The 26566-nt window shown below is 37.7% G+C and overlaps 1 protein-coding gene and 1 non-coding gene across 22 annotated transcripts in view; both read left to right on the forward strand.

The window, feature by feature from the left end:
- PTPN13 (protein tyrosine phosphatase non-receptor type 13) overlaps positions 1-26566 on the forward strand; it is a 226989-nt gene that overhangs the window by 198797 nt on the left and 1626 nt on the right. For all 21 annotated transcript variants that reach the window (XM_012180310.4, XM_012180312.4, XM_042251610.2 and 18 more), the window contains 10 exons: positions 4070-4163; positions 4854-4991; positions 5088-5176; positions 13809-13864; positions 17472-17575; positions 19101-19249; positions 19888-19978; positions 21949-22286; positions 24193-24408; positions 25366-25428. In XM_012180310.4, coding sequence (XP_012035700.2) covers positions 4070-4163; positions 4854-4991; positions 5088-5176; positions 13809-13864; positions 17472-17575; positions 19101-19249; positions 19888-19978; positions 21949-22286; positions 24193-24408; positions 25366-25428 — 1338 coding nt within the window. The remainder of the gene's footprint in view (positions 1-4069; positions 4164-4853; positions 4992-5087; positions 5177-13808; positions 13865-17471; positions 17576-19100; positions 19250-19887; positions 19979-21948; positions 22287-24192; positions 24409-25365; positions 25429-26566) is intronic.
- LOC114115488 (U6 spliceosomal RNA) lies at positions 21160-21266 on the forward strand. The gene has a single exon (XR_003589825.1). It is a non-coding gene; the product is annotated as a U6 spliceosomal RNA (small nuclear RNA).

Below are 26566 nucleotides of genomic sequence, written 5' to 3' on the forward strand. Positions count from 1 at the left end.
GGCAATCTTGATTGCAGCTTGTGTTTCTTCCAGTCCAGCGTTTCTCATGATGTACCCTGCATAGAAGTTAAATAAGCAGGGTGACAATATACAGCCTTGACGTACTCCTTTTCCTATTTGGAACCAGTCTGTTGTTCCATGTCCAGTTCTAACTATTGCTTTCTGACCTGCATATCAGTTTCTGAAGAGGCAGGTCAGGTGGTCTGGTATTCCCATCTCTTTCAGAATTTTCCACAGTTTATTGTGATCCACACAGTCAGAGGCTTTGGCATAGTCAATAAAGCAGAAATAGATGTTTTTCTGGAAATCTCTTGCAACATTCAGAAAACTAATATCATGGCAAATAGATGTGGAAACAATGGCTGACTTTATTTTTCTAGGCTCCAAAATCATGGTCGATGGTGATTTCAGCCATGAAATTAAAAGACACTTACACCTTGGAAGGAAAGTTATGACCAACCTAGATAGCATATTCAAAAGCAGAGACATTACTTTGCCAACAAAGATCCATCTAGTCAAGGCTATGGTTTTTCCAGTGGTTATGTATGGATGTGAGAGTTGGACTGTGAAGAAAGCTGAGCACCGTAGAATTGATGCTTTTGAACTGTGGTGTTGGAGAAGACTCTTGAGAGTCCCTTAGACTGCAAGGAGATCCAACCAGTCCATTCTAAAGGAGAAAGGTCCTGAGTGTTCATTGGAAGGATTGATGCTAAAGCTGAAACTCCAGTACTTTGGCCACCTCATGTGAAGAGTTGACACATTGGAAAAGACTCTGATGCTGGGAGGGATTGGGGACAGGAGGGACGACAGAGGTTGGATGGCATCACCAACTCAATGGACATGAGGTTGAGTGAACTCCAGGAGTTGGTAATGGACAGGGAGGCCTGGCGTGCTGTGATTCACTGGGTCGAAAAGAGTGAGACAGGACTTAGGGACTGAACTGAAGATAATAGGATTAGCCAGAAGGTTTAATCGTGAGACTGTCCTCAGGCAGGATACTTAATCCTAAGGAATGTAGGGGGAAAAAAAAAGTTTGTCTTTTCTTCCTCCTTGAGAATTCCAGACCCCTCTCTCCTTGGGACCCCTAGACTTCTTATCAATTGCCTAGGAAATCAGTCTCTCAGAAGGACTGATGCTGAAGCTTCAATACTTTGGCTACCTGATGTGAAGAACCAATTTATTGGAAAAGACTCTGATGCTGGGAAAGATTGAGGGCAGGAGGGAAAGGGGGCAGCAGAAGATGAGACGGTTAGATAACATTACTAACCCAGTGGACATGAACTTGAGCAAACTCCAGAAGATAGTGAAGGACAGGGAAGCCTGTCATGCTGCAGTCCATGGGGTCACAAAGAGTCAGACATGACTTAGCGACTGAACAACAATAGGACTTAGTAAGTAACTCACACAGTGGAAAGCCCAACACAAGTAACCCCTCATCATTGTGCACACTTTCAGCTCGTGGTGGTGGTGGTGGTATGACTAAGTCGTGTGTGACTCCTGTGGGCATATGGACTGTAGCCTGCCAGGTACCTCTGTCCATGGGATTCTCCAGGCAAAAACACTGGCGTGGCTTGCCATTTCCTTCTCCAGGGGATATTCCCAACCCAGGAATCAAACCTGGGCCTCCTGCATGGCAGACAGATTCGTTACTTAGTGAGCTATGAGGGAGGCCCACATTCAGCTCTTAAATAGGCTAATTACTTACATAGATAGCTTTAGTGCTGGGATTTTTTGATTAACATGCACAGTTCTTTTGGTTGTCTCTTAGATATCCAGAAGAGAAGAATGTAGTTAAGAGTGGGTTAACGTTGACCAGTTGTGACTCTCAAATGACAAGTCTCTGCTACTAATGAGGCAAAACTTTAGTGGTAAAAGAAACAGGCTTACTTTCTTTTGAAAGACCTAGAAAATGTTTCACTACATAATAAAATGAAAGAATCTAAATCATTTAAGATTAAGATAGAGAAATCTGGAGGTGATTTAATATAACTGTTTTAATATGTAAATAAATTCCACTTCCCAGCTCTTTGTTTAAAGCTACATGTGTGCTCATTTGTCTGGTTAACATTTTTTGACTTTCTGGCATGTAATGTATGGGACTTCCTAGGTGGTGTCGTGGTAAAGAATCTGCCTGGTCATGCAGAAGATGCAAGAGATATGGATTTAATCCCTGGGTAGGGAAGATCCCCTGGAGTAGGAAATGGCAACCTGCTCCACTGTTCTTGTCTGGGAACTTCCATGGACAGAAGAACCTGGCAGGCTGTAGTCCATGGGGTTACAAAGAGTCAAGACACGACTGAGCAGGCACACACACATGTAATGTACACATCTCACAGCTGCATCTTTATTTTGTGGAATTGTTTTATCTTAGACACATCTCCTACCGTCTCTTCGGAACCTCAGTACTTGAATGTTTTTCCTGGTAAAATGCAGACCTGAGGCATTTCCCTCCTAGTAATCTGAAAATCTTATCAGCTCAACAAGATTTCTGGTAGTGAGCTGGGTTTAGTGCAGGAAGAGAAAATGAATTTACTGACCAGAAGCCCCAAATTCCATGCCTTTCATCTCACTGTGTTGTGTCAAACTTATGACATGGTTTAGCATGTCAAATGATTAGGACACAAAAATAAAACTTTCTTAGTGTCTGTATGCTGGTAGATTAAGACATGGCTTCACATTATGTTCTGTTTATTCAGAATGTCTCCAATTTCACATAGCTGAAGCAACTGAATTTCCATGTATTTCTAGTGTTAGTCATGCCATGTAGTGCTTATTTTCTTTGTAAACATCACCATGTTGTTGAAAGGGAGAAAGGGTAGAGTTTCTGTTTAAATTAACATAAAACTCTAGAAACTAGAACTTTTGTTATTTGTGATTGCAAACATTTTTGTTGGAATTAAAATCTTCCAGGAAGGCTCCCAAACAATATTCTGTCCTTGAATACTGATGTCTGTACTATGAATTTCTCATGTAGAACAGAGTTTTATAATCCAATGAGATTTTTGACTTTATGTAACCACTGTTTAAGGCTTCTCATATGGCTCAGTGGTAAAGAATCTGCCTGCCAAGCAGGAGATGAGGTTTCAGTCCTTGGATTGGAAAGATCCCTTGGAGGAAGAAATAGCAACCCACTCCAGTGTTCTTGCCTGGAGAATCCAACTGACAAAAAGAACCTGCCAAGCTACTGTCTATAGGGTCGCAAAGAGTTGGACACAACTGGGAGGCTAAAGAACAGCAGCAACCACTATTTATAGAAATAACTTTATCCTTGTATCTACTATCCTTTTCATTATAATTTTAAAAGTAAAATCTTTAGAGCAAACCACCTTTTATTTGTATAAATTATTTTCATTTATTCAAATCACTTAATTTTTTCCCTAATCATCTTTCTTTTTATAGGTTGCATGCCATGAAGTGCTTCACAATTAATCATTAAATTTAAAAAGTTGCATTCCATTTAATAATTACTTTATAGTTACAAATCCATTGCTCTTTTCTTGGAGCCAAGATGAGATTTAGATTAGATTTGAAAATCTTTACAGCCAATAGTTGATCAGGTCACTAAATCAAAGACTATCCATGAAACAACTTCACAGATACTTAAAAGATTGACTTTTTTTCCATTTCCCTCAACTTCTAAGTTTAGTAGTACTATTTAACTTTTCTGAAAAAATTCTATGGAAGATAAGTCCCACAAAGTATGCTTTAAAAAGAGATTTTTGTAGTCAACCAAGTTTAGGAAATAGTACACAATGCGTTTATCTTTTGACAACTCACAGTTTATATTAGTAAGTATTGTGAGCATTCTTGAAATAAAAATCTTGGTTTAATGTTGTTTAATCTAGTGTTTCTAGACATATGATGATGGAAAGGCCCATCCCCTTTGCATATATCATTGCACTGGTATTTCCTGGAAGCGCTGATGCAATGTGGGGAGATAGAAGAAGGATTTTCTACTGAGAAAGATGGGGAGAAGGACATGGAGGGCCAATGTGCAGTCTCTACCTAATCCTGGAAGTTAGTAAAATAGTAAACTAATGATTTACTTTGTTTTTTTTTTATATTTTAGGTTAATGGAGAAGAAATCATTGAAATTTTGTACCCTGAAGGAAAATGTTCTACTTATCAGATGAAGGAATCAGCAAATGTGATTCTGTACAAAGGTAGCTTTCCAAATCAGCCATCCAATTACTCTAATAATTACTCTAATTATTACTCTAATAATTCAAGTTTTAAAGAAATATTGGTAGCCTTTCTTATTTTCCTTACATGCTCCTGTATTTTACAAGGACAGATTGTTGTTCAAAGAAATAAAAGAATAGCATAAAATTAATATTATTAGCTGTACTACTGTACAAATTTCCAATAGTCAATCTCACCTCTTAAGATTAAAACAATTTTTAATTGCTTGAAGAGAGAGCAGTTTTATTTGATAATGTTTCTTATATTCTCTGAAGCAGCAATTCACAAGCTACCTAATAACTGAGAAATTTTTTCTTAAAGATGTTTGGGCTGCCCTATTATTATATATTATATATCCATAATCTTTGTAACATCTTTAGTTGACCTTCTTTAGTTTTTTTAATAAATTAATAATTTAGGACTAGTTTAGGGAAATAAAACATTAAATTATTAATATTTCATGAAAAGGTGTATCACACACATTGATTTTATTCAGTTGCATTTGTGTCAGAATAGTTCTAGAAGTAAAAACTGCTTTCCCTGTCATTGCTGCTTTTTCAGAGTAAATGCTTAAAATTTGAAGTACCTGGCATATTATATGTTCCACGTGGTCTCTTTCTCCTATCAATATGTTTTAAAATAAAACCCCATGTTGATTACTGTTTTTCAAGAATCTGATGGACAAGAAGATGAGAACTACGATGATCCTCAAGAAGCTGAAGTCATCCAGTCTTTGCTGGATGTTGTGGATGAGGAAGCTCAGAATCTTTTAAACCAAAATAATGCATTAGGAGATTCCTGTGTTCCAGGTAGATGAACCAGAATGAGTAAGTTAGTACCCTAAAGGATACCGGAAGGCCTCTACAGAGCATTTTAATTCCTCTTGGCCCATTTCTTTTGCCCAGGTGCATTGAAAGCCAATGGGAAGTTATCTGAAGAGAGAGCAGAAGATACATATTGTGATGGTTCACCTTTACCTGAAGATTTTACAGAGGTAAGGATAATACCTAGGCAGGCACTGTGATGCTGTCTCTTGTTAGAATTCCCTGATAAGGTCTTACCTCTCCCAGCCTACCAGTTTCCCTTCTAAATATTAGAGATAATATCCTGATGGCTGGTTAGTAACCTCAGTTACTCAGAGTTAGAACTGGTATCTTTTACTCATTTTGCAGAAAGAACTTACCCTTAAATCATTTAACTTCTTTTGGTGAAGTTATCCATTCAGGAAAAAAGTGCCTGAAAATCTTGATTTTTTTTTTTATATCTTTATTATTGTTGCATCAAATAAAAGTTGGTAATTCTAAGATCCCATTCCAGGTAGGAAATTTGATTTTTATCCTAGAATGCTTGTTTTCTTCTGTCTTTCTTGAATTCTTGGTCTTAATTATCATGAAAACATATTTTTTTCAGTTATTCCATGGCTTTTGCTGTGATTGGCCTGCAATTTCAACTGAGACATGTTTTAATAGATTTGGGCAGCTGGCTCATTCATAATACATTAGATTAGTTGGATCCAAACTAATAAAACTAAGCTAAGAATTAGTGTTCAACATATATAAATTTGTTAAAAACTTATATGTTTTAAGAAATTTGTTTTAAGAAAATAAAACTCAGAAGTTGGAATCATCTTAGATTCATTTTCTTGTTGCATTTGAGAGTCATCCTATGCCAAACAATTACATTTAGAATGAATAAACAACAGGGTTCTAATGTGTAGCACAGGGAATTATTTTCAATATCCTGTAACCATACTGGAAAAGAATACTAAAAAAAAAAGAATGTTTCCAACAAAAAGTCATCCCATTCCAAAGAAAGTATTACTATTCAAATTTCCTTAAGCCAAAAGAAGAAAAAGACAGAGAAAGAAACAGTTTTCAAAATGTAATGATAAACTTATTTAAGAGGCTTCATATTTTCTGGGATATTGAGCTGACTAAGAAAAAAGCATGAAATAGTGGATAAATAATATGTTGTTGTTCAGTCTCTCAGTTGTGTCTGACTCTATGCAACCCCATGGACTGCAGCATGCCAGGCTTTCCTGTCCTTCACCATCTCCCAGAGCTTGCTCAAATTCATGTCCATTGAGTGGATGATGCCATCCAATCATCTCATCCTATATAACCCGCTTCTCCTCCTGCCCTCAATCTTTCCCAGCATCAAGGTCTTTTCCAATGAGTCAGCTTTTCGCATCGGGTGGCCAGAGTATTGAAGCTTCATCATTAGTCCTTCCAATGAATATTCAGGGTTGATTTCCTTTAGGATTGGCTGGTTTGATCTCCTTGTGGTCCAAGGGACTATCAATAGTCTTCTCTAGCACCACAATTTGAAAGCATCAATTCTTCAGTGCTCAGCCTTCTTTATGGTTCAACTCTCACATCCACACATGACTACTGGAAAAACCATAGCTTTGACCATAGGGACCTTTGTCGGCACAGTGATGTCTCTGCTTTTTAATATGCTGTCTAGCTTTGTGATAGCTTTTCTTCCAAGGTGCAAACGTCTTTTAATTTCATGGCTGCAGTCACCATCTGCAGTGATTGTGGAGCTCAAGAAAATAAAGTCTTTCACGGTTGCAGTTGTTTCCCCATTTGTTTGCCATGAAGTAATGGAACTGGATGCCATGATCTTCGTTTTTTGAATGTTAAGTTTTAAGCCAGCTTTTTCATTCTCTTCTTTCACCTTCATCAAGAGGTTCTTTAGTTCCTCTTCTCTTTCTGCCATAAGGGTGGTGTCGTCTGCATATCTGAGGTTATTGATATTTCTCCCAGCAATCTTGATTCCAGTTTGTGCTTCACCCATCCTGGCATTTCACATGATGCACTCTGCATATAAGTTAAATAAGCAAGGTGATGATATACTGCCTTGACGTATTCCTTTCCCAATTTGGAACCAGTCCATTGTTCCATGTCCAGTTCTAACTTGCTTCTTGACCTGCATACAGATTTCTCAGAAGGCAGGTCAGGTGGTCTGGTATTCCCATCTCTTGAAGAATTTTCCAATTTGTTGTGATCCACACAGTCAAAGGCTTTGACATAGTCAAAATAATACATAAGCCTACTCAAACTAGGCATCACTGTATCTATATTAATCTGATCTTGCTCATTGTTTGAGGATAATTTCCCCTCACAGGTCTTCTTAAACTTCCTAATGAGCATCTTCAAAATTGTCAAAACCAAGCTGCTTTGGATTCTTACTATGCATGTATACACACACAGTCTCATATACACTTGATTATTTTCATTTAAAACTTACAAATAATTAATGTGTGTAAATAAAAGGAAGCATTTATCTGTTTGGTATGTATTTCCTAACCTTAAAAAAATGACTACACAAATATTGGATAGCTCACAATATATCATGCTGTAGTGTTTTTTATGTAAGATGCTGTTCTTTTGTACTATTAATAAATTATAGTAATAAGCTCTTTGTAAAATGTTTTCTGAATATTTTAAACCAGACTGACTTTAATCATATTTTATTAATAATACTATTTAAAATATGCCTTGCAATGTATGTTCTGAAATCTCTTAACTAAGGCCATAATGACACATCTTTCTAGACAGCATATTAAAAAGCAGAGACATTGCTTTACTAACAAAGCTCCATATAGTCAGAGTTATGGTTTTTCCAGTAGTCATGTATGGATGTGAGAGTTGGACCATAAAAGAAGGCTGAAGACCGAAGATGTTTTCAAATTGTGGCACTAGAGAATATTCTTGAGAGTCCCTTCGACTACAAGGAGATCAAACCAGTCAATTCCAAAAGAAATCAACCCTGAATATTCATTGGAAGGACTGATGATAAAGCTGAAGCTCCAATACTTTGGCCACCTGTTGCAAAGAGATGACTCATTGGAAAAGACTCTGATGCTGGGAAACATTGAGGGCAAGAGGAAAGGAAAAGGGGGAAATAGAGGATGAGATGGTTGGATGGCATTACTGAATCAATGGCCTTGAGTTTGAGCAAACTCTGGGAAGTAGTGAAGGACAAGGGAGCCTGGCATATGGCAGTCTATGGGGTCACGAAGAGTCAAACACCAGTTAGTGACTGAACAAAAACAACCCTTGACTACAATAGTCTCTCCCTGTCCCCCATCCACAGTTCCACTTTAAGAGGTTTCAGTTACCCACAGGCAACCTCAGTTAGAAAATGTTAAATGGAAAATTCAAGAAATAAACAATTCACAAACTTTAAGCTGCATGCCATTTTAAGTAGTGAGATGAAATTTTGCACAGTCATGCTCCATCCCACCCATAACCCAGATCATCACTTTGCCCATAAGTCAGTCAGTAGCCGTCTTGGTTATCGGAGCAACCATTGCAGCATCGAAGTGTGTGATGTAACTTCCTTGTGTTTCTGTAACTTATTGCACTTAAGAATGGCCCTGAAGTGCCAGAGCAGTGATGCTGGCAGTTTGAATTCACCAAAGAGAAGCCATAAGTGCTTCCTTTAAGTGAAAAGATGAACGTTCTCTACTTCATAAAGGAAGAAAAAAATCATATGCTGAGGTTAGTTCTATAGTGCGAACAAATCTGTGAAATTGTGAAGAAGGAAAAAAGAAATCTGTGCTACGGGTTCTGTTGTTGCACTTCAGACTGCAAATGTTATGGCCACAGGCGTGAAAGTGCTTAGTGAAGATGGAAAAGGCATTCAGTTTGTGAGCGGAAGACATGAACAGAAGACAGTGTTGAGTACTGTCCGTGGTTTCCGTCATTCACTGGGGGCTTTGAAACAAATCACACTCAAATAAGGGAAGGGATTACTGTGACTCTTAGTAAAGTGCTTCAGGGCAGTGTCTGTGTCTTATTTATGAATGAAGGAATGAATGCCAGTCATAGGCGTTATTGTAAATTATCATCTAATGTTTCAAAACTCTTCACTTCAGCTGTTGCTGAACTTGTTGGATTATTTGGGGGATAATAGGGATTATAGGGTTGGATTATAGGGTTAGAAGGGCCGTCAGGGCTTCTGTCCATTTTTGCTTGTGCAGTCTAGTGGTCAGTTTGGGAGATGTACACGTGCAAGTGGCTCAGGAGTAAAGAATCTGCCTGCCAATGCAGGAGACACAGGAGACACAGGCTCAGTCTCTGGGTCAGGAAGATTCCCTGGAGGAGGAAATGCCAACCTACTCTAGTATTCTTGCCAAGATAATCCCATGGACAGTGGAGCCTGGAGGGCTACAGTCCACGGGTTCACTCAGACATGACTGAGCAGGCACACACAAACCATACATAGATGAACTTTGCAAAATTAGTGAGAAATCGGTTAGTACAAGTATCAACATAGTGTATGTCAAACTGGGCTGTATCTAGTTATTTTAATATTGATAATAACACTTTACTCTTATAAAAGGCTTTATACTTTGCAAAATGATTACACACATGGTAGATTCCTAGATCAGGATTATGGTGGGGAATAAGAAATCCAAATGACTTTACTTGGAAATACAAGTTTTAGACCAGACTGAAATTTTCAACTCTTAAAAACAGATAAGCTCTAAGAAGCTTTGTTTTTTTTTAGTTGTCAGTGGATTAAAAACAACCTACTCTTTTTTTTCCTCCATAGAAGTTCTGTGTTTCCCTCAGATCAATTGAAAAGGATATCAGAGTAACTTAATTATAGATACTTTTTAACTCTACAGTGTCTACAACTAACAGGGCAAATAAACATGCAATTACAAGTTGTGATAAAGTCTATGAAGTTTAAAAGAGACAGTGCTTGAAAAGAGAATAACCAAGGAGAACTGTGTTTAGCCTGGGTGGTAGGAAACATCCTTAGAAGATAAAGACACTTAAGATTAGTAAGGAAAAGGTGAAAAAAGATGAGTGATTTTGAAGAGCTCAAGAAAGGCCCATCAGTTTAAAGTCTAGTTAGCGAAGGGGAGAGTAAAACCATATGGAATGTAGAGCTGGACAGAAGCCAGATAATGCAGTCTTGAAGTGAAAGGAATTTCCGGTTAAGATAATTTGTTCTGATGAAGATTGAGATGTAAGATTAACCATGTAAAAATTCCACTTGACATCTTTTTCTGAGTGTAGCAAAATGCTTCTTCAAGACTTGGGTCTCTGGGACTCAGCTAAACTATGAACTAATTAATTTGTGTTCCCTAGAGAGACACCCTTTACTTTAAAAGGGCGAATGTGGTATTACTTATGTGTGCAATCTGAAGTATGATACAAGCAAACTTACTTACAAAATAGAAACAGACTCACAGATAAAACAAACTTATGGTTACCAGAGGAGAAAGGGGTTGGGAGTTGGGATTACTTAGTTTAAGATGGACAGATACTGACTTTTATATATAGAATATATAACAACAAAGACCTACTGTATAGTACAAGGAACTATATTCAGTATCATGGAATAAACTGTAATGGAAAATAATACATAAAGGTGGTTTTATATGTGTTTATAGATACATATACATTTATATGTATATAACTGAATCACTTTGTTGTACGCCAAAAACTAACACAACATTGTAAATCAACTGTAATTCAATTTTTAAAGTATTTTTTAATAAATAAATGGGCAAGATAATTTAACACGTTGGAAATTTTAGCTTTTAAACTGTTGTTCAGTTGCTAAGTCATGTCTGACTTTGCAACGGCATTGACTGCAGCATGCCAGATTCCTCTGTCCTCCACTGTCTCCCAGAGTTTGCTCAAACTCACGTCCATTTAGTTGGTGATGCTGTCCAACAATCTCATCCTCTGTCATCCCCTTCTCCTCCTGCCTTCAATCTTTGCCAGCATCAAGATGTTTTCCAGTGAGTCGGCTCTTCACGTCAGGTGAATATTCAGGGTTGATTTCCTTTAAGATTGACTAGTTTGATGTCCAAAGGATCTCAAGAATCTTCTCCAGCACCACAATTTGAAAGCATCAGTTCTTCAGCACTTAGCTTTCTTTATGGTCCAACTCTTACATCTGTACATGACTGCTGGAAAAAAAACACAGCTTGGACTATATAGACCTTTGTTGGCGAAGTGATGTTTCTGCTTTTTAATATGCTGCCTAGGTTTGTCATAGCTTTCCTCCCATGGAGCAAGCATCTTTTAATTTCATGGCTGCAGTCACCATCTACAGTGATTTTGGAGCCCAAGAAAATAAAGTCTGTCACTATTTCCACTCTTTCCCATTCTATTTGCCATGAAGTGAACTCTTAGTTTTTGAATGTAGAGTTTCAAGTCACCTTTCACTCCTCTTTCACCCTCATCAAGAGGCTCTCTGGTTTCTTTTTTTACTTTCTGCCATTAGAGTGGTTCAGTTTCAGTTCAGTTCAGTCGCTCAGTCCTGTCCGACTCTCTGCGACCCCATGAATCGCAGCACGCCAGGCCTCCCTGTCCATCACCAATTCCCAGAGTTTACTCAAACTCATGTCCCTAGAGTCAGTGATGCCATCCAGCCATCTCATCCTCTGTCATCCCCTTCTCCTCCTGCCCCCAATCCCTCCCAGCATCAGGGTCTTTTCCAATGAGTCAACTCTTCACATGAGGTGGCCAAAGTATTGGAGTTTCAGGCATCATCTGCATATCTGAAGTTGTTGATATTTCTCCAGGCAGTCTTGATTCTAATTGTAATCCATCCATCCTGGCATTTCTCATAATGTGCTCTGCATATAAGTTAAATAGGCAGGGTGGCAGTATACAGCCTTGACATACTGCTTTCCCAATTTGGAACCAGTCCATTGTTCCATGTCCAGTTCTAACTGTTGCTTCTTGACCCACATACAGGTTTCTCAGGAGACAGATAAAGTGATCTGGTATTCTATCTCTTCAAGGATATTCCACAGTTTGTTTTGATCCACACAGTTAAAGGCTTTCACGTAGTCAGTGAAGCAGAAGTAGGTGTTTTTCTTGAATTCTCTTGTTTTCTCTGTGATCCAAAATGTTGGCAATTTGATCTCTGGCTCTCTGCCTTTTCTAAATCCAGCTTGTACATCTGGAAGAGCTCAGTTCACATACTGCTGAAGCCTCGCTTGAAGGATTTTAAGCATAACCTTACCAGCGTGTGAAATGAGTACAATACTACAGTAGTTCGAATGTTCTTTGGCTTTGCCCTTCTTTGGGATTAGAATGAAAACTGATCTATTCTAGTCCTGTGGCCACTGCTGAGTTTTCCAGATTTGCTGAGTATTGAGTACAGCACGTAAACAGCATCAGCTTTGAGAATTTTAAATAGCTCAGCTGAAATTCCATCACCTCCACTAGCTTTATTCATAGTGATGCTTCCTAAAGCCCACTTGACTTCACACTCCAGAATGTCTGGCTGTAGGTGAGTCACCACACCATCGTGGTTATCTGGGTCATTATGATCTTTTTTGGATAGTTCTTCTGTGTATTCTTACCATCTCTTCTTAATCTCTTCTGCTTCTGTTAGGTCCTTACTGTTTCTGTTCTTTATCGTGCCCATCCTTGCATGAAATGTTCCCTTGATGTCTCCAGTTTTCTTGAGAGAGCTCTAGTCTTTCCCATTTGATTGTTTTCCTCTATTTCCTTGTAGTTTTCATTTAAGAACACCTTCTTGTCTCTCCTTGCTATCCTCTAGAACTCTGCATTCAGTTGGTTATATCTTTCCTTTTCTCCCTTGCCTTTCACTTCTCTTCTTTCCTAAGCTGTTTGTAAAGCCACCTTAGACAACCACCTTGCCTTCTTGCATTTCTCTTTCTTTAGGATAGTTTTGGTCACTGTTTAAAAACATGTCACAATTTTTTAAGGAATCTCCACACTGTTCTCCATAGTGGCTGTACTAGTTTGCATTCCCACCAACAGTGTAAGAGGGTTCCCTTTTCTCCACACCCTCTCCAGCATTTATTGCTTGTAGACTTTTGGATCGCTGCTATTCTGACTGGTGTAAAATGGTACTTCATTATGGTTTTGAGAAAGAAAAACACCAATACAGTATACTAACACATATATATGGAATTTAGAAAGATGGTAATGATAACCCTGTATGCGAGACAGCAAAAGAGACACAGATGTTTAGAACGGACTTTTGGACTCTGTGGGAGAGGGAGAGGGTGGGATAATTTGGGAGAATGGCATTGAAACACGTATACTATCATGTAAGAAACAAATCGCCAGTCTATGTTTGATACAGGATACAGGCTGCTTGGGGCTGGTGCACAGGGATGATCCAAAGAGATGATATGGGGTGGGAGGTGGGAGGGGGGTGCAGGATGGGGAACTTGTGCATCCATGGCTGATTCATGTCAATGTATGGCAAAACCAATACAGTATTGTAAAACAAAGTAAAAATAAAAATTTAGAAATAAATAAGTAAATAAAAAATAAAAACTTGTCACAAGTGCACATGTAAACAATCATTACTTTAGGTTTTCCTTTTTCTTTTTCCTTACCTCTGTACATTCATATCCCCTATGTAAGAAATGGAAAAGCAAGATGAATGTGAAGATGGGTAAATGGAGCCAGCAATAATTCTTGAGCCACTGTGGATGCCTCAGCCAGAGTTTGTCATGTATTAACTGAATAGCATGTTGTCTTTGTAACATGAGGATGAATGATAACAGTAAACATTGGCAATAATTAGTAGGAAAAAACTGAACATTATGTAAGATAGGTTTTTTTATAGTAGGCTGTTTTGATATTGACTTCTCTTTATCGTAGTCTACCAAAATGAATGGCTGTGAAGAACATTGTGAAGAAAAAGGCAAAAGTGAAAGGTAAGAAAATAATTTTTCAAGTATCTATAACAATTTCATTGTTTTTTTAGAAGCATTCTGAAGATTTCCATTTAGATGTCGATTTTTAAGTTAATTTATCTTCTCCTATAAAATGAGACTTGTTGAGTAGATTATGAAACTACAGTTGAAATTTTTAAATGTTTTAAAAATGTTACAAGGTAGTTCTAGTGACATGTGACAATGTGTTTATTATAACATTGCTCAAAAAAAAAAGCAATATATTCTCTTCACCATCAGAAAGAATTCAAGAAGGGTCTGCAAGAAGATACAGTGATAATAGTATCTTCTCCTGGTGTATTTATAGGCAACTTATTTTTTCTACTTCTCTTTTTTTCTGTACTTCACAAATTTCATTCTTTAATAAAACCATAGCAGGTAAGAAACATTTTAAACCCCCACAAATGTTTTTCCTGTTGAAAACAGTTTCTAATGTAAGATTTTTTTATTTTGTAACACTAAATGATGTATCAGGAAAAGTTATATATATTGTTGCCCAGCAAAGTGATTGTATGTGAATTTTGCTTTGTATTAAATGATAACCAAGCAGTCGAAGGGAGTTATTTGCAAACTGACAGTGAATTTTTCACTAAGTAAAGTTAGTGAATGCTAAGTCACTTCAGTGGTGTCTGATTCTTTGTGACCCTATTAATGTAGAAGTGCTACACAATAGTGTAGACCCTATTAATGTAGAATGGTTTTATAATTAAAAGATTAGCAGATATCTGAGCCAACTACCAATATTTGTAAGACATAGGCTTTTCCCTGTTTGGCAGGCGAGGGGGAAGAAGGTAAATTAGTATATAATTTCTTCAAGTGGAAACTGAAAACATTATTAACACATAGATTTTTTTTAACATGTTCCCAATTCTTGGAAGCACTTTTGAAGTTGTAACATCTCTGAAATCATGAAGGATTATAAAATTATAGTCATTGATATTATTTCTTTCTTGATGTAAACTAAGTAACAGTGTGTCTTATAATGTTAGAGGTCATGAGTTCAAAGAACTGTAGTACTGATACATTCCCTTCAGCCTAGAAATTTTATTTCTAAGAATTGGTCCCAAGGAAAGTTATGAGCAACCTAGATAGCATATTCAAAAGCAGAGACATTACTTTGCCGACTAAGGTCCATCTAGTCAAGGCTATGGTTTTTCCAGTGGTCACATATGGATGTGAGAGGTAGACTGTGAAGAAGGCTGAGCACCGAAGAATTGATGCTTTTGAACTGTGGTGTTGGAGAAGACTCTTGAGAGTCCCTTGGACTGCAAGGAGATCCAGTCAGTCCATTCTAAAGGAGATCAGCCCTGGGATTTCTTTGGAAGGAATGATGCTAAAGCTGAAACTCTAGTACTTTGGCCACCTCATGCGAAGAGTTGACTCATTGGAAAAGACTTTGATGTTGGGAGGGATTGGGGGCAGGAGGAGAAGGGGATGACAGAGGATGAGATGGCTGGATAGCATCACTGACTCAATGGATGTGAATCTGAGTGAACTCCGGGAATTGGTGATGGACAGGGAGGCCTGGCGTGCTGCAATTCATGGGGTCGCAAAGAGTCAGACACGACTGAGCGACTGAACTGAACTGAACTGAACTGAACCATATGTATGCAGAAACATTTCTGTAAGAATATTCATTGCAACATTGTTTATAGTAGTAAAAATCCATAGTAAACACAAAATAAGTTAGGATGTACTCATGCTAAGAGTCAGACACGACTGAGCGACTTCACTTTCACTTTTCCCTTTCATGCACTGGAGAAGGAAATGGCAACCCACTCCAGTGTTCTTGCCTGGAGAATCCCAGGGACGGGGGAGCCTGGTGGGCTGCCGTCTATTGGGTCACACAGGGTCGGACATGACTGAAGCGACTTAGCAGCAGCAGCAGCAGCATACAATGAAATACTAAGCAACTGTTCAAAAGAATGAGAAAGAAGGGACGATCCTGGTGGGAGGAGCTGCAAAACATATCCTTCCAGACAACATGAACTTACTGGAAGACCAGAGAGACCTCATGGATGCAGAGCTTGCAAATTATATGTTAATTGTGATGTACAATTAGTCGGAGCAGAGGAGAGCATCCACTATAAAAGCAGCATAGTTGCTGTCCTGTTATGATGTTTCAGGAGCATTAGTACATGTCCTGCTTTAATGGTGTATACAGTGCCATCAGACAAATGTACTCTGCTTTGTTCCCCTGAGCATCAGAAAGTGAAAAATGTACTCTGGCCTTTGTGTTATCCTTTGTCATCTCATCTTATCACTAAACACTGTTCTCTTCTATGTAGCTTCTTTTTTCTAGCACCTATTTTACCAAGGAGATGGCTTCTGCTGTGTATCCCTAGAATAATGAGAACTTGTGCTGAATTTTATTACATTAAGTGAATACCCAAATACAGGACTGTAGCCCTAGTGGGCTATAGTCCATGGGGTCACAGAGAGTCAGACGTGACTGAGCACGTGCGTGCATACACACACACACACACACACACAGTATCTTTATACTGAGGACTTCCCTGGTGGCTCAGTAGTAAAGAATCCGCCTTCCAAGAAGGAGATGGAAGTTTGATCCTTCAGTTGGAAAGATCCCCTGGAGGAGGAAATGGCAACCCACTCCAGTATTCTTGCCTGGGAAATCCCACGGGCAGAGGAGCCTGGCAGGCTACAGTCCATGGGGGTTGCAAAAGAGTTGGACAGGACTTAGCAACTAAACAGCAGCAAATACAGAAGTGTTCTCTTAGCCTCCTTTTGTAGCAAAAGATTGTCCATCAATTGGGACTTCTGTAATTAAAGAATCATTTTATTTACATAATGGTAATCACTGGTCCACAACGAAGAGTGGAAACAAACCATCACCTTTCCATCCCCAAGAGGACTCCTTCAACCAAAGACTTGGGGTTTATTTAAGCACACAATGTAAACTATATTAAGCAATCTGGCTCTCAGTCTTAGTACCGTCTTTTGAGAAACCTCTGTGCCATGAGAGTGAAGTGAAGGAAGAAGCAAATGGGCAGGCTGAACCACAAAAGAAGAAAGATGAGGCAGAGTTCCAAGTAAACTTTTACACCCCCGGAAGCCACAGAAGCAGAAACAAGGGAAGCAGAGGCCAGGGATGCCGGTACAAATTGCTGGACTGCCTGCCTACTATCTAGAACTTGTCTCAATGGATCTGGAACACCTATGGCCATTCTGATTGCCTTGACCACTTTTGAAAGACCCACCTTGCTCCTATCAAAATGGTCCCTTTTGGTCCTTTACCCTGGACCTCTGATTTTATGGACTAATTCTCTTCTCAGTTGTGGCTGAATGTAATGTGTGTACAATAAATCATCTCTTTTGCCATCTTAGCTGAAGAAAAAAAAAATCTATACCTCAGTGTGATTATATCTACCTATAAATTTTAGCAATTATGGATTTGAGGATTTTTTTTAATCATATAATGTATTTTTAAATAGATTAAAAATAATTATTATTAAAATTACTAAATACAATAGTAATTGTGGAGATGTGTGGTTCAGGGACATAGTATTTAAATTTATTTTGGTGAGAGAACAGAAGAAAATATTATAAATGTGTTTTGTTATCATAGCTTAATTCAAAAGTCAGAAGAAAAGAAGAATGAGGATGATGAAATAACATGGGGAAGTGATGAACTGCCAACAGAAACAGCAGACCACGAAGATTCCAATAAAGGCAAGAAATTTATTAGCAACTTTTAATCGAAAACAGTAGATAAAAAAATAAGTGTTTGAGAATTACAGTTTTCAGAATATTTTAGATACGTTATTTCACCGCAGGTCTACATTATTAGGTTCTATACATAAAGTTAAATCACATACACAGACATCAACATTCATTTATATGACCAGATTTTTTGCACAGTTGTTAGAATAAAATAGTCAGTGGCTTGGAATAAAACGTGTAAATAGATGTATAGACACACAGAAACACAAAATCAAAATTTTGCCATCTTGGAATAAGAAGTCAAGGAGCACGTTTTATTTATAGCAAAGTAGGAAGAACAGCTCAAAGACAGGAAAATGTTTAAGAGCAAAAATCAATTGGTCTGCCCTCACGATTACTGCCTCTTTGTTTTAATCTGAGCTAACAGAGCAATAACGTTCCATCTAGTGTTAAACTTCTCTTTTCTCATGTAAGGAAATGTTATACTAATATAATGAAACAGCATGGTTTTGTAATTTGAAGTCATTGTTGAAAGAAACTAAAGAAGTTGAATTAATACTTGTTTTGTTAGGTAAATTGTTGGTATCAAAGGAGATGCTCAAATCCTGTAGCCCAGGTTCATCCCTCCAGCCTCTGAGCTCCTGTTGCATTCACACTCAGTCCTGTAAAAGTTTGCAGTTATTTCGTATGATTGAATTTTGTATTCACAACTAGCTTTCACTCCAGACAGACGTTAAGCTTCTTGAGTATCCCCCTGCAGTGCCTGGAATTACTGTTGCTTGCATAGTAGCTGCATCATCAAAATCCTCCTATCAGCTGATTGATGTAATTAAAGCTGCACTTGTGCAGACTATAGCAAGAAGTCTCTCCTACATGTTTTCCCGGATAACAGTTGTCTTCTGTTATCAGCAGTTTCCATAGACAGTGCAGATACTAAATTAGACACATACCACTTCCTTAGACACTGATATCGCTTGTTTGATAAACTTCTAAAGACCCGAAGGATTTCATTTGCATGGAGAAAACTATAAAATGCCAGAGATAGTGGCACTGAGTACCAGTGGGTGGAGAGAGGAGAAATCAGTGTTTCCAGGGCAGTGTTCCCTGATAAGGAGTTTCTGGAGCATCCCTTCTTCATTTTTCCTCCATGTGCTTGGAAGCCAATTTAAATGCAAAAAACAGGACTAAATACATTTTTGTCAAGTAAACAGTCCCATTTGAATCCAGAGAAACAGAAACAACTTAAACTCCTTTAGAAACTTTTAAGTAATTGGGAGTTAAGAGCCCTTAAGAACGCTGAACATTCGGCAAGGAGTTCCCTTAAAAGTTGGGTACAAGGATCTTGCTGTGGCCAGGATTTCCCTTTGTTAACTGTAGATATCTGCCTACTTGTTAATTCTATTGCCTTATTAATTTCAATACTCTCAACTTTTGTAAAAACCAGATGAGGTGAGGATAAGCTCAAATTGGTTCTCTTATTGGCTAAATCAGTTATGGGGGAATTTTTTTTAATTAACTGGTGTCTTCTTTTTAGAGCATCCCTTTCTGACAAATGAGGAACTTACCACACTCCCCATCGTCAAAGTGCTTCCCTCTGGGAAATACACTGGCACCAAGCTGAAGTCAGTCATTCGAATGTTGCGGGGTTTACTCGATCAAGGAATCCCATCTAAGGAACTGGAGGTAAGGAGCTTCTGACAGTGGTTCTTTCTCAGACGAAGTGTTATGCAAGGTTAAGATAAATTTTGAAAAATTTGAAAATGTCTACTTCTTTACAACCTCCAACTATAAAAGCACCATTTTGTCATTTCTAGTGTGCTCAGTCACTCAGTCATGTCTGACTCTTTGCAACCCCATGAACTGTAACCCTGCCAGGCTCCTCTGTCCATGGGATTTTCCAGGCAAGAATACTAGAGTGGGTTGCCATTAACTTCTAGCAGTAAATTAATTTTTCTGATTAGAGTCCTAATAGAATAAAGGAATCTCTTTAGACATTTTGGAGCTTGATAAATCTCCTTGAAGAATATCCTCTTATGTTAAGATGAAGAGATTTTTTTAAAAAGCCAAGTATCAATTCTAACCATCCACTAAACTTCATAGTTAATACACTATAGATGTGATGCATCATTTCCAACAGTTTCTTGATTTAGTATTGGGATTTTAGGCTGATTTGTATTAACAGGATATAACTATTTCTAAACAAAGTTTGCCCTAGTCAATAGTCAGTTTTGCTGCCTGTACATTTAAAGCATTTGCAATCATTACAATGAATTACTGCTTATCTCAACAAATTTAATTTTATTTCTATTTTTGCTTAACAGAATCTTCAAGAATTAAAACCTTTGGATCAATGTCTAATTGGACAGACGAAGGAAAACAGAAGGAAGAACCGATATAAAAATATACTGCCCTGTAAGTTCCAGTTTGGTTTCAAATCAAATGTATGTTTAATATAATTTAAACCAGTTTAAAACTTACATGCTAGTTTATCACTCATGTAAGTGTGCACATACACAGAGACATACATCCAGAGATTTACATCAGTAACAAATAAATTTATATATATAGTGTAAACTCTTTTAAAAGTTTCTTTGTATTCTGAAAATTGATTAGGGGAATCTTAAATGCATCTTCAGACATTCGTGAACTTTTAAGGTCTTTCTAAAAATATTAAATGGCTTCTGGATAAGCAGTTTCTTAGTTCGTGTGTCATAGTCAGATCTATATATTCTGCATGTTAAGCACAGAGAAATGTCTGTGGTCCATAACAGTTGTGGATGTGCACGTGGCCACTGTGTGATTACGAAGTTGCATTGTCCTTTGAATTGTTTCAGATGCCATGTGGAAAAACTGGTGATCCTATTTTTACCCATCCCATTTCACCAATCAACATGTGACTTTTTAAAAATATATGTGAATATGTGTATATAACTAAAATACTAACATCTAGCAACTTTTTATAATAATCAGGAGTCATATATACATATATTGGCATATTGAATTATATCACATGACACATTGACCTTATCGTTGCCAGGAAGTCATAACTTCAAAGATAAATAATAGAACCAATAATGACAAACATGCAATAAAAATAACACAACTGAATTTTTTCAATCAGGGTGGAAGATACAAAATTCATTTAGAAAAACCTCCTTTAAGAGTTGAATTTCAAAAAAAAAAAAAAGAGTTGAATTTCATATAAATCAAATGCATTTCAAGAAAAATTTTTTAAAAAAGAATTGAGTCTTAGACAAGATTTTTTCAATGGAATAAATAAAAATGGAATAGAGCCTGGTTTGCCATAAAGTACATGATGATTATTTCAGGCAAATAAAAAAATGGCCAGACTAGTATCTCAAAGCAGAATGGGATAAATCAGGAATTACTGAGTGGATTTGCTTCTGTGGAACAACAAACAGAAGTCAAGTAATAGCAGGGCAATTGACAGAGGATTTTGGAATCTATTACTAAATGTTATAATTTGGCAATCACGGAAATAACCCGTTAAATTTGTGAATATTTAAAATAGAAATTACTTGCAATGTATAAGTACATACAAATTAATTCTCTTGGATAAGATGGCTTATATAGTGCTCACTTCGGCAGCACATATACTAAAATTGGAACAATACAGAGAAGATTAGCATGGCCCCTGCGCAAGGATGACATGCAAGTTCGTGAAGCGTTCCATGGGTTTTTAATGGAATATTACTCAGCCATAAAAAGGAACGCATTTGAGTCAGTTCTAATGAGGTGGATGAACCTAGAACCTACTATACTGTATCAGCCTAGAAGGGTGGGATGGGGCAGGAGATGGGAGGGAGGTTCAGGGGGGAGGGGATATATGTATACCTATGGCTGATTCAGGTTGAGGTTTGACAGAAAACAGCAAAATTCTGTAAAGCAATTATCCTTCAATAAAAAATAAATTTGAAAAAGAAAAATGGCTTATATACACTTTTCACTGGGGAGCCTGCTTTGAAAATTTGTATTTTGACTATATGAAATTACAATGCTTAGAGAATGAAGCAACCTACCTTTTTATTTATTGCATTAGTTTATTATTTTGGCTGCTTACTTAAAAGAATATAATTAGATAAGCATTAATTGTGCCAATCATATTTGTAATAAGTACTTTAGTAGTTTTCCAACTTGGGGGGAAACTCACTGAGTTACATCTTAAATATACTTGCAACATGAGGGAAATGTATAAAATGATTTCATTGTACTACACCTTGAAAACATGCCTTTATTAAAATGTTTGTGATTTCATCTGTGGTTATGAGGAAAGTCTCAATCTTTGACTTACCTGGTCTATGAGGCTCTTGTTTAAAAATGCATGATATGGATGACTGTGTATTGTGATGGGGAATTCACAGATGATGCTACCAGAGTGCCTCTTGGAGATGAAGGTGGATATATCAACGCCAGCTTCATCAAGATACCAGTGGGGAGAGAAGAGTTTGTCTACATCGCCTGCCAAGGACCTCTCCCCACAACTGTTGGAGATTTCTGGCAGATGATTTGGGAACAAAACTCCACAGTGATAGCCATGATGACCCAAGAAGTAGAAGGGGAAAAAATCAAATGCCAGCGCTATTGGCCTAACGTCCTAGGCAAATCGACCATGGTCAGCAACAGACTTCGACTGGCTCTTGTGAGAGTGCAGCAGCTGAAGGGCTTTGTAGTAAGGGCAATGACCCTGGAAGACATTCAGGTGCGTGGATTCAATCTTTCCATGATTACATCAGTGTCTTTCTCTGAACAAAAGCTAATGATTTGAGTCCCATTTCAGTGGAACTAATTCCACCCATTATTTTTAATCTAATAGAAACTTTACTGTGACCCTCGTCATGAATTCTGCCAGTTTCCTCTAGTATGTTGTTTAGTGACTAAATCACGTCCAAATGTTTTGCAACCCCCTGGACTGTAGCCTGCCAGACTCCTCTGTCCATGGGATTTCCCAGGCAGGAATACTGCAGAGGGTTGCCATTTCCTTCTCCAGGGGATCTTCCTAACCCAGGGATCAAACTCGCATGTCCTGCGTTGGCAGGTGGATTCTTTACCACTAAGCCACCAGGGAAGCCTTTCCTCTAGTATATACTGTATTAAAATGAAAATGGAAACGCGAGACTTTTACAGAATCAACCATCATCCTTTGCTTGGTGTGATACCACAGAACAGCTCAAAAACTATGTGCTAGAAACTTTTTTTTTTAAAGGTCAAACCTCTAAGTAGGCTCAATAAAACTTTTTTAAAAAAATCTCCACGTAGAAAATAATCGCCTACAAAGACAACATATTTTAATATAAGGACAATTGTAGCATAAATGTTTGTTAATCAGGTAATTCCAATTGCTCCACCTAAGCACTGAACAAATTATCTTAAATTAGTTAAGTGATTATACCTGAGGTTAAGCATCTACTGTTTCTCCACCTCCATACACGCTCACATTTTTTCCTTCGTCCACCCAGTAATGCTAAGTTGGTTTGAGTAATGTGTTTCCTATTGGAGCTTTAACTCTGTTAAAGAATAATTGTATTTTCATAGAAACAAAGCTTATTGACTCAGTGTTGTTGGTGGCATATATACAGAGCCTGAGAATTTCCTTCATGATTTCTAATTTGTGATTTTACAAAGATTATACCTCTGTATTCATTTACACCAGCCTACGCATTACTTGGGGGCTTCCGTGGTGCCTCATATGGTAAAGAACCTGCCTGCAGTGTGGGAGACCCAGGTTCGATCCCTGGGTCAGGCAGATCCCCTGGAGAAGGGAATCGCTCATTGTCCACTCCATTTCAGTTCAGTCTCTCAGTCATGTCCAGCTCTTTGCAACTTCATGGACTGCAGCACGCCAGGCTTCCACTCCAGTATGCTAGCACAATTGTTCGCTATTTCTTAAATGACTTATTAAACAACACATGTTTATAGAGCTTAGACTTTGCTATAGAATCTAGGGATTCAGAAGTTAACCATACAACCAAAGGAAATTGCTGACTTCATGGAAAGTAATTTCTAATGAGAAGATACTGATGTTGATGCTGTGAGAAAGACATCACAGGAACATTGTGGGGAGGGAAGCATTTCAGTCAGAAAGAGCAAGTGCAAAGGTCCTGAGACTAGACTGTGCCTGGTGTTTTTTAAGAACCAGAGAGGGCCCTGTGCTGGAGCCAAGTGGCCAGGAGGAAGAGGTTAGGTGTGAGAGGAAGCCGGACCACATCTGTAGGGCTTTTAAGCCCCTGCAATGACTATGGCTTTTACCTGAGTAAAGTTGAAAAGGGGTCATTTAAAAACAAAAAAGGTTGTTATTCATAACAAAACATAATTTGCTTTTAGGGTTTCCAAAAAGTAGTTTTTACCAATATTTAAAGCATGGATCTGGTAACCTTTTTTATTTTTCATTGGAGGATAATTGCTTTACAATGTGTGGGTTTCTGCCATTACAGCAATCTAGTAACCCCCTTTATAAAGGTCCTCCATGTGTTGTCTGATGGAGTCTCTTTGTCTCTTCCATTTTTATTTGGATCTAATCCAACGGACCAGGCAAAATTTTAAAGGACAAAATAAGAATTAATTATATGTAAATGACATTATCTACTTATTCTGTTGTACAATTTCAGACAGGAGAGGTACGACATATTTCTCATCTGAATTTCACTGCTTGGCCAGACCACGATACACCTTCCCAGCCAGATGACTTGTTGACGTTTATCTCCTACATGAGACATGTTCACAGATCGGGCCCAATCATCACACACTGCAGCGCGGGCATTGGACGTTCAGGGACCCTGATATGCATAGATGTGGTTCTAGGATTAATCAGTCAAGATCTTGAAGTGAGTACAGGATGTGTTGTGATCTCAGAATGTTTTATTTATTAGTTTGTATGTACTACATAGAATTGCATTTTAGTAAACTTTCAAAAACGCATAGGGCATAATCAAGAAGAAAATAATATTCCAAACTTATATTTGTTTTACTGGGGTTTTTTAACCATCCATTTAAAGCCCCTTATGTGGCATTGCATTTTCACTCTATGTAGTCTTTAGACTTGTGTAAGATATTCATTGTTATCACACTTTTAGAGACAGAAATATTGAAGTGCCAAAGAAAGTGTATCTTTGAAATGAAAAAATAATTATTTTGTTTTTGTTCTTTTTACCTATAGGTGGGAAACACATACTTTATTATACAAATTGATACTGAATTGTCTATCTATAAACAATTACTCCTGATTTTTCAAATTACTACTAAATAAGCAAAGTTAATAAGAGTATAATCTTACTTAAAACCTAAATTAGTATAAATCATACTTAAAATGTTATCTTACTATACATAATATGTAACTAATCATCATCTCTTAAAGAATTTGCCAAGAACCATACTATCTTGCTCTTCACACTCTCACGATAATTTAAGTAGGACAAAACAAAATAGTTTGTTTCTCCATTGGGAATATAAAAAGATCAGGAATTTTATTCTGAGCAGCAAAATATAGGAAAAATAATTAATGGAGACACTAGAATTAGTCGTTCCAAAGAAAAGAGAATTCCCATTGGGGATTTTCTAATAGAATAAACTTCCTAATTCTTAGAAAGATCATAAACAGAATTATCAAATGATAGCAAAGTCAGTTCACCAACTTATTTTGTCTAGAAGAGTTTCTCAAGACTGATAGAAGGGAAAGGAGATTGGGGTGAAGAAATCTATATGAGCCACTCCTTGGTGAACCTTTGGGGTTCACAGTCAGTTATCATTTTTATGTAACATACAGGCTCTGTTTCCTTTGACAGTTCGACATCTCCGATTTAGTGCGCTGCATGAGACTGCAGAGACACGGAATGGTTCAGACAGAGGTGAGTGTCTGCTCGTACTTTCTGATGAAGATTTTTGTAAAAGCATTTCTAGGGCTGTCTTTTTTCAATGTTGCCTTTTAGTTTAAAAAATAAGAAAATCCGATACCAACAATGAATAGATTACAGAGAATAGGATGGCACATTGGGGGCAAAAATTTGAGGTGGGACAAAATAGCATGTAGTTAGTAGCATTTCAGTTCCTACCTAAAAAAGAGAGAAGGTAATATTCTTGCTACAGAATTTTCCTGAGAGGGAATGGATTCAGCAGCATTGACTTGAAGGCAGAAAGGGAGTCTGGAGTTCTTAGCTTGGGAAAGAGTTTATTTATCCTCTGCTTTGGTCATTTTCATTTTCTCTTACCTCAAGTCAAAAGATAGGTTATGTCACCCACTGACCTGCAGACATGGGTCCTTCCCAGGGACTACATGACTTAGAGTGTCTGTCTACTCTGCATAGTTCAACTGTCCTTTTTGTGTATATTGGGAGGGGAATACTTTGCATAGTTCTGTATCCCGCATCTTACATTCAACCCTATAACACGATTTTTCCATATTTTCACAGTTGCTCAAACATCACTTCCAATAGTGGTGAATATATCAGTATATATTCACACTATACATCTGGTCTTCTCTTCCTCTCGCTCTTTTTCCTCTTTTTTTTTTTTTTGTTTGATGTGGAAGCTGTGTTCATATATCTGTCAACTTATATTTCTCTACCTCCCAAAAATACCCCCGTCCCCCATGTGTGATTTTTTTTTTGGACTTCCCTGGTGGCTCAGACGGTAAAGCGTCTGTCTACAATGCGGGAGACCCAGGTTTGATCCCTGGGTTGGGAAGATCCCCTGGAGAAGGAAATGGCAAGCCACTCCAGGACTATTGCCTGGAAAATCCCATGAACGGAGAAGCCTGGTAGGCTATAGTCCATGGGGTTGCAAAAAGTCGGACACAACTGAGCAACTTCACTTTTTCACTTTCTACTATTTTTAAAATTAAAACTTGCCACCTTTCCTTTCATATACCTTTTAAATTCAAATTAAGTCTCCTAAATATTAAGCTGATTCAGTCTTTTTTTTTTTTTAGATAAAGAAAACATATTAAAAAAATAGTTTTTTAGACCCAGGAAGTTCACTTGTTCAGCA

This window comes from Ovis aries, chromosome 6 (genome assembly GCF_016772045.2).
Source record: "Ovis aries strain OAR_USU_Benz2616 breed Rambouillet chromosome 6, ARS-UI_Ramb_v3.0, whole genome shotgun sequence".
Classification (NCBI taxonomy): Eukaryota; Metazoa; Chordata; class Mammalia; order Artiodactyla; family Bovidae; genus Ovis; species Ovis aries.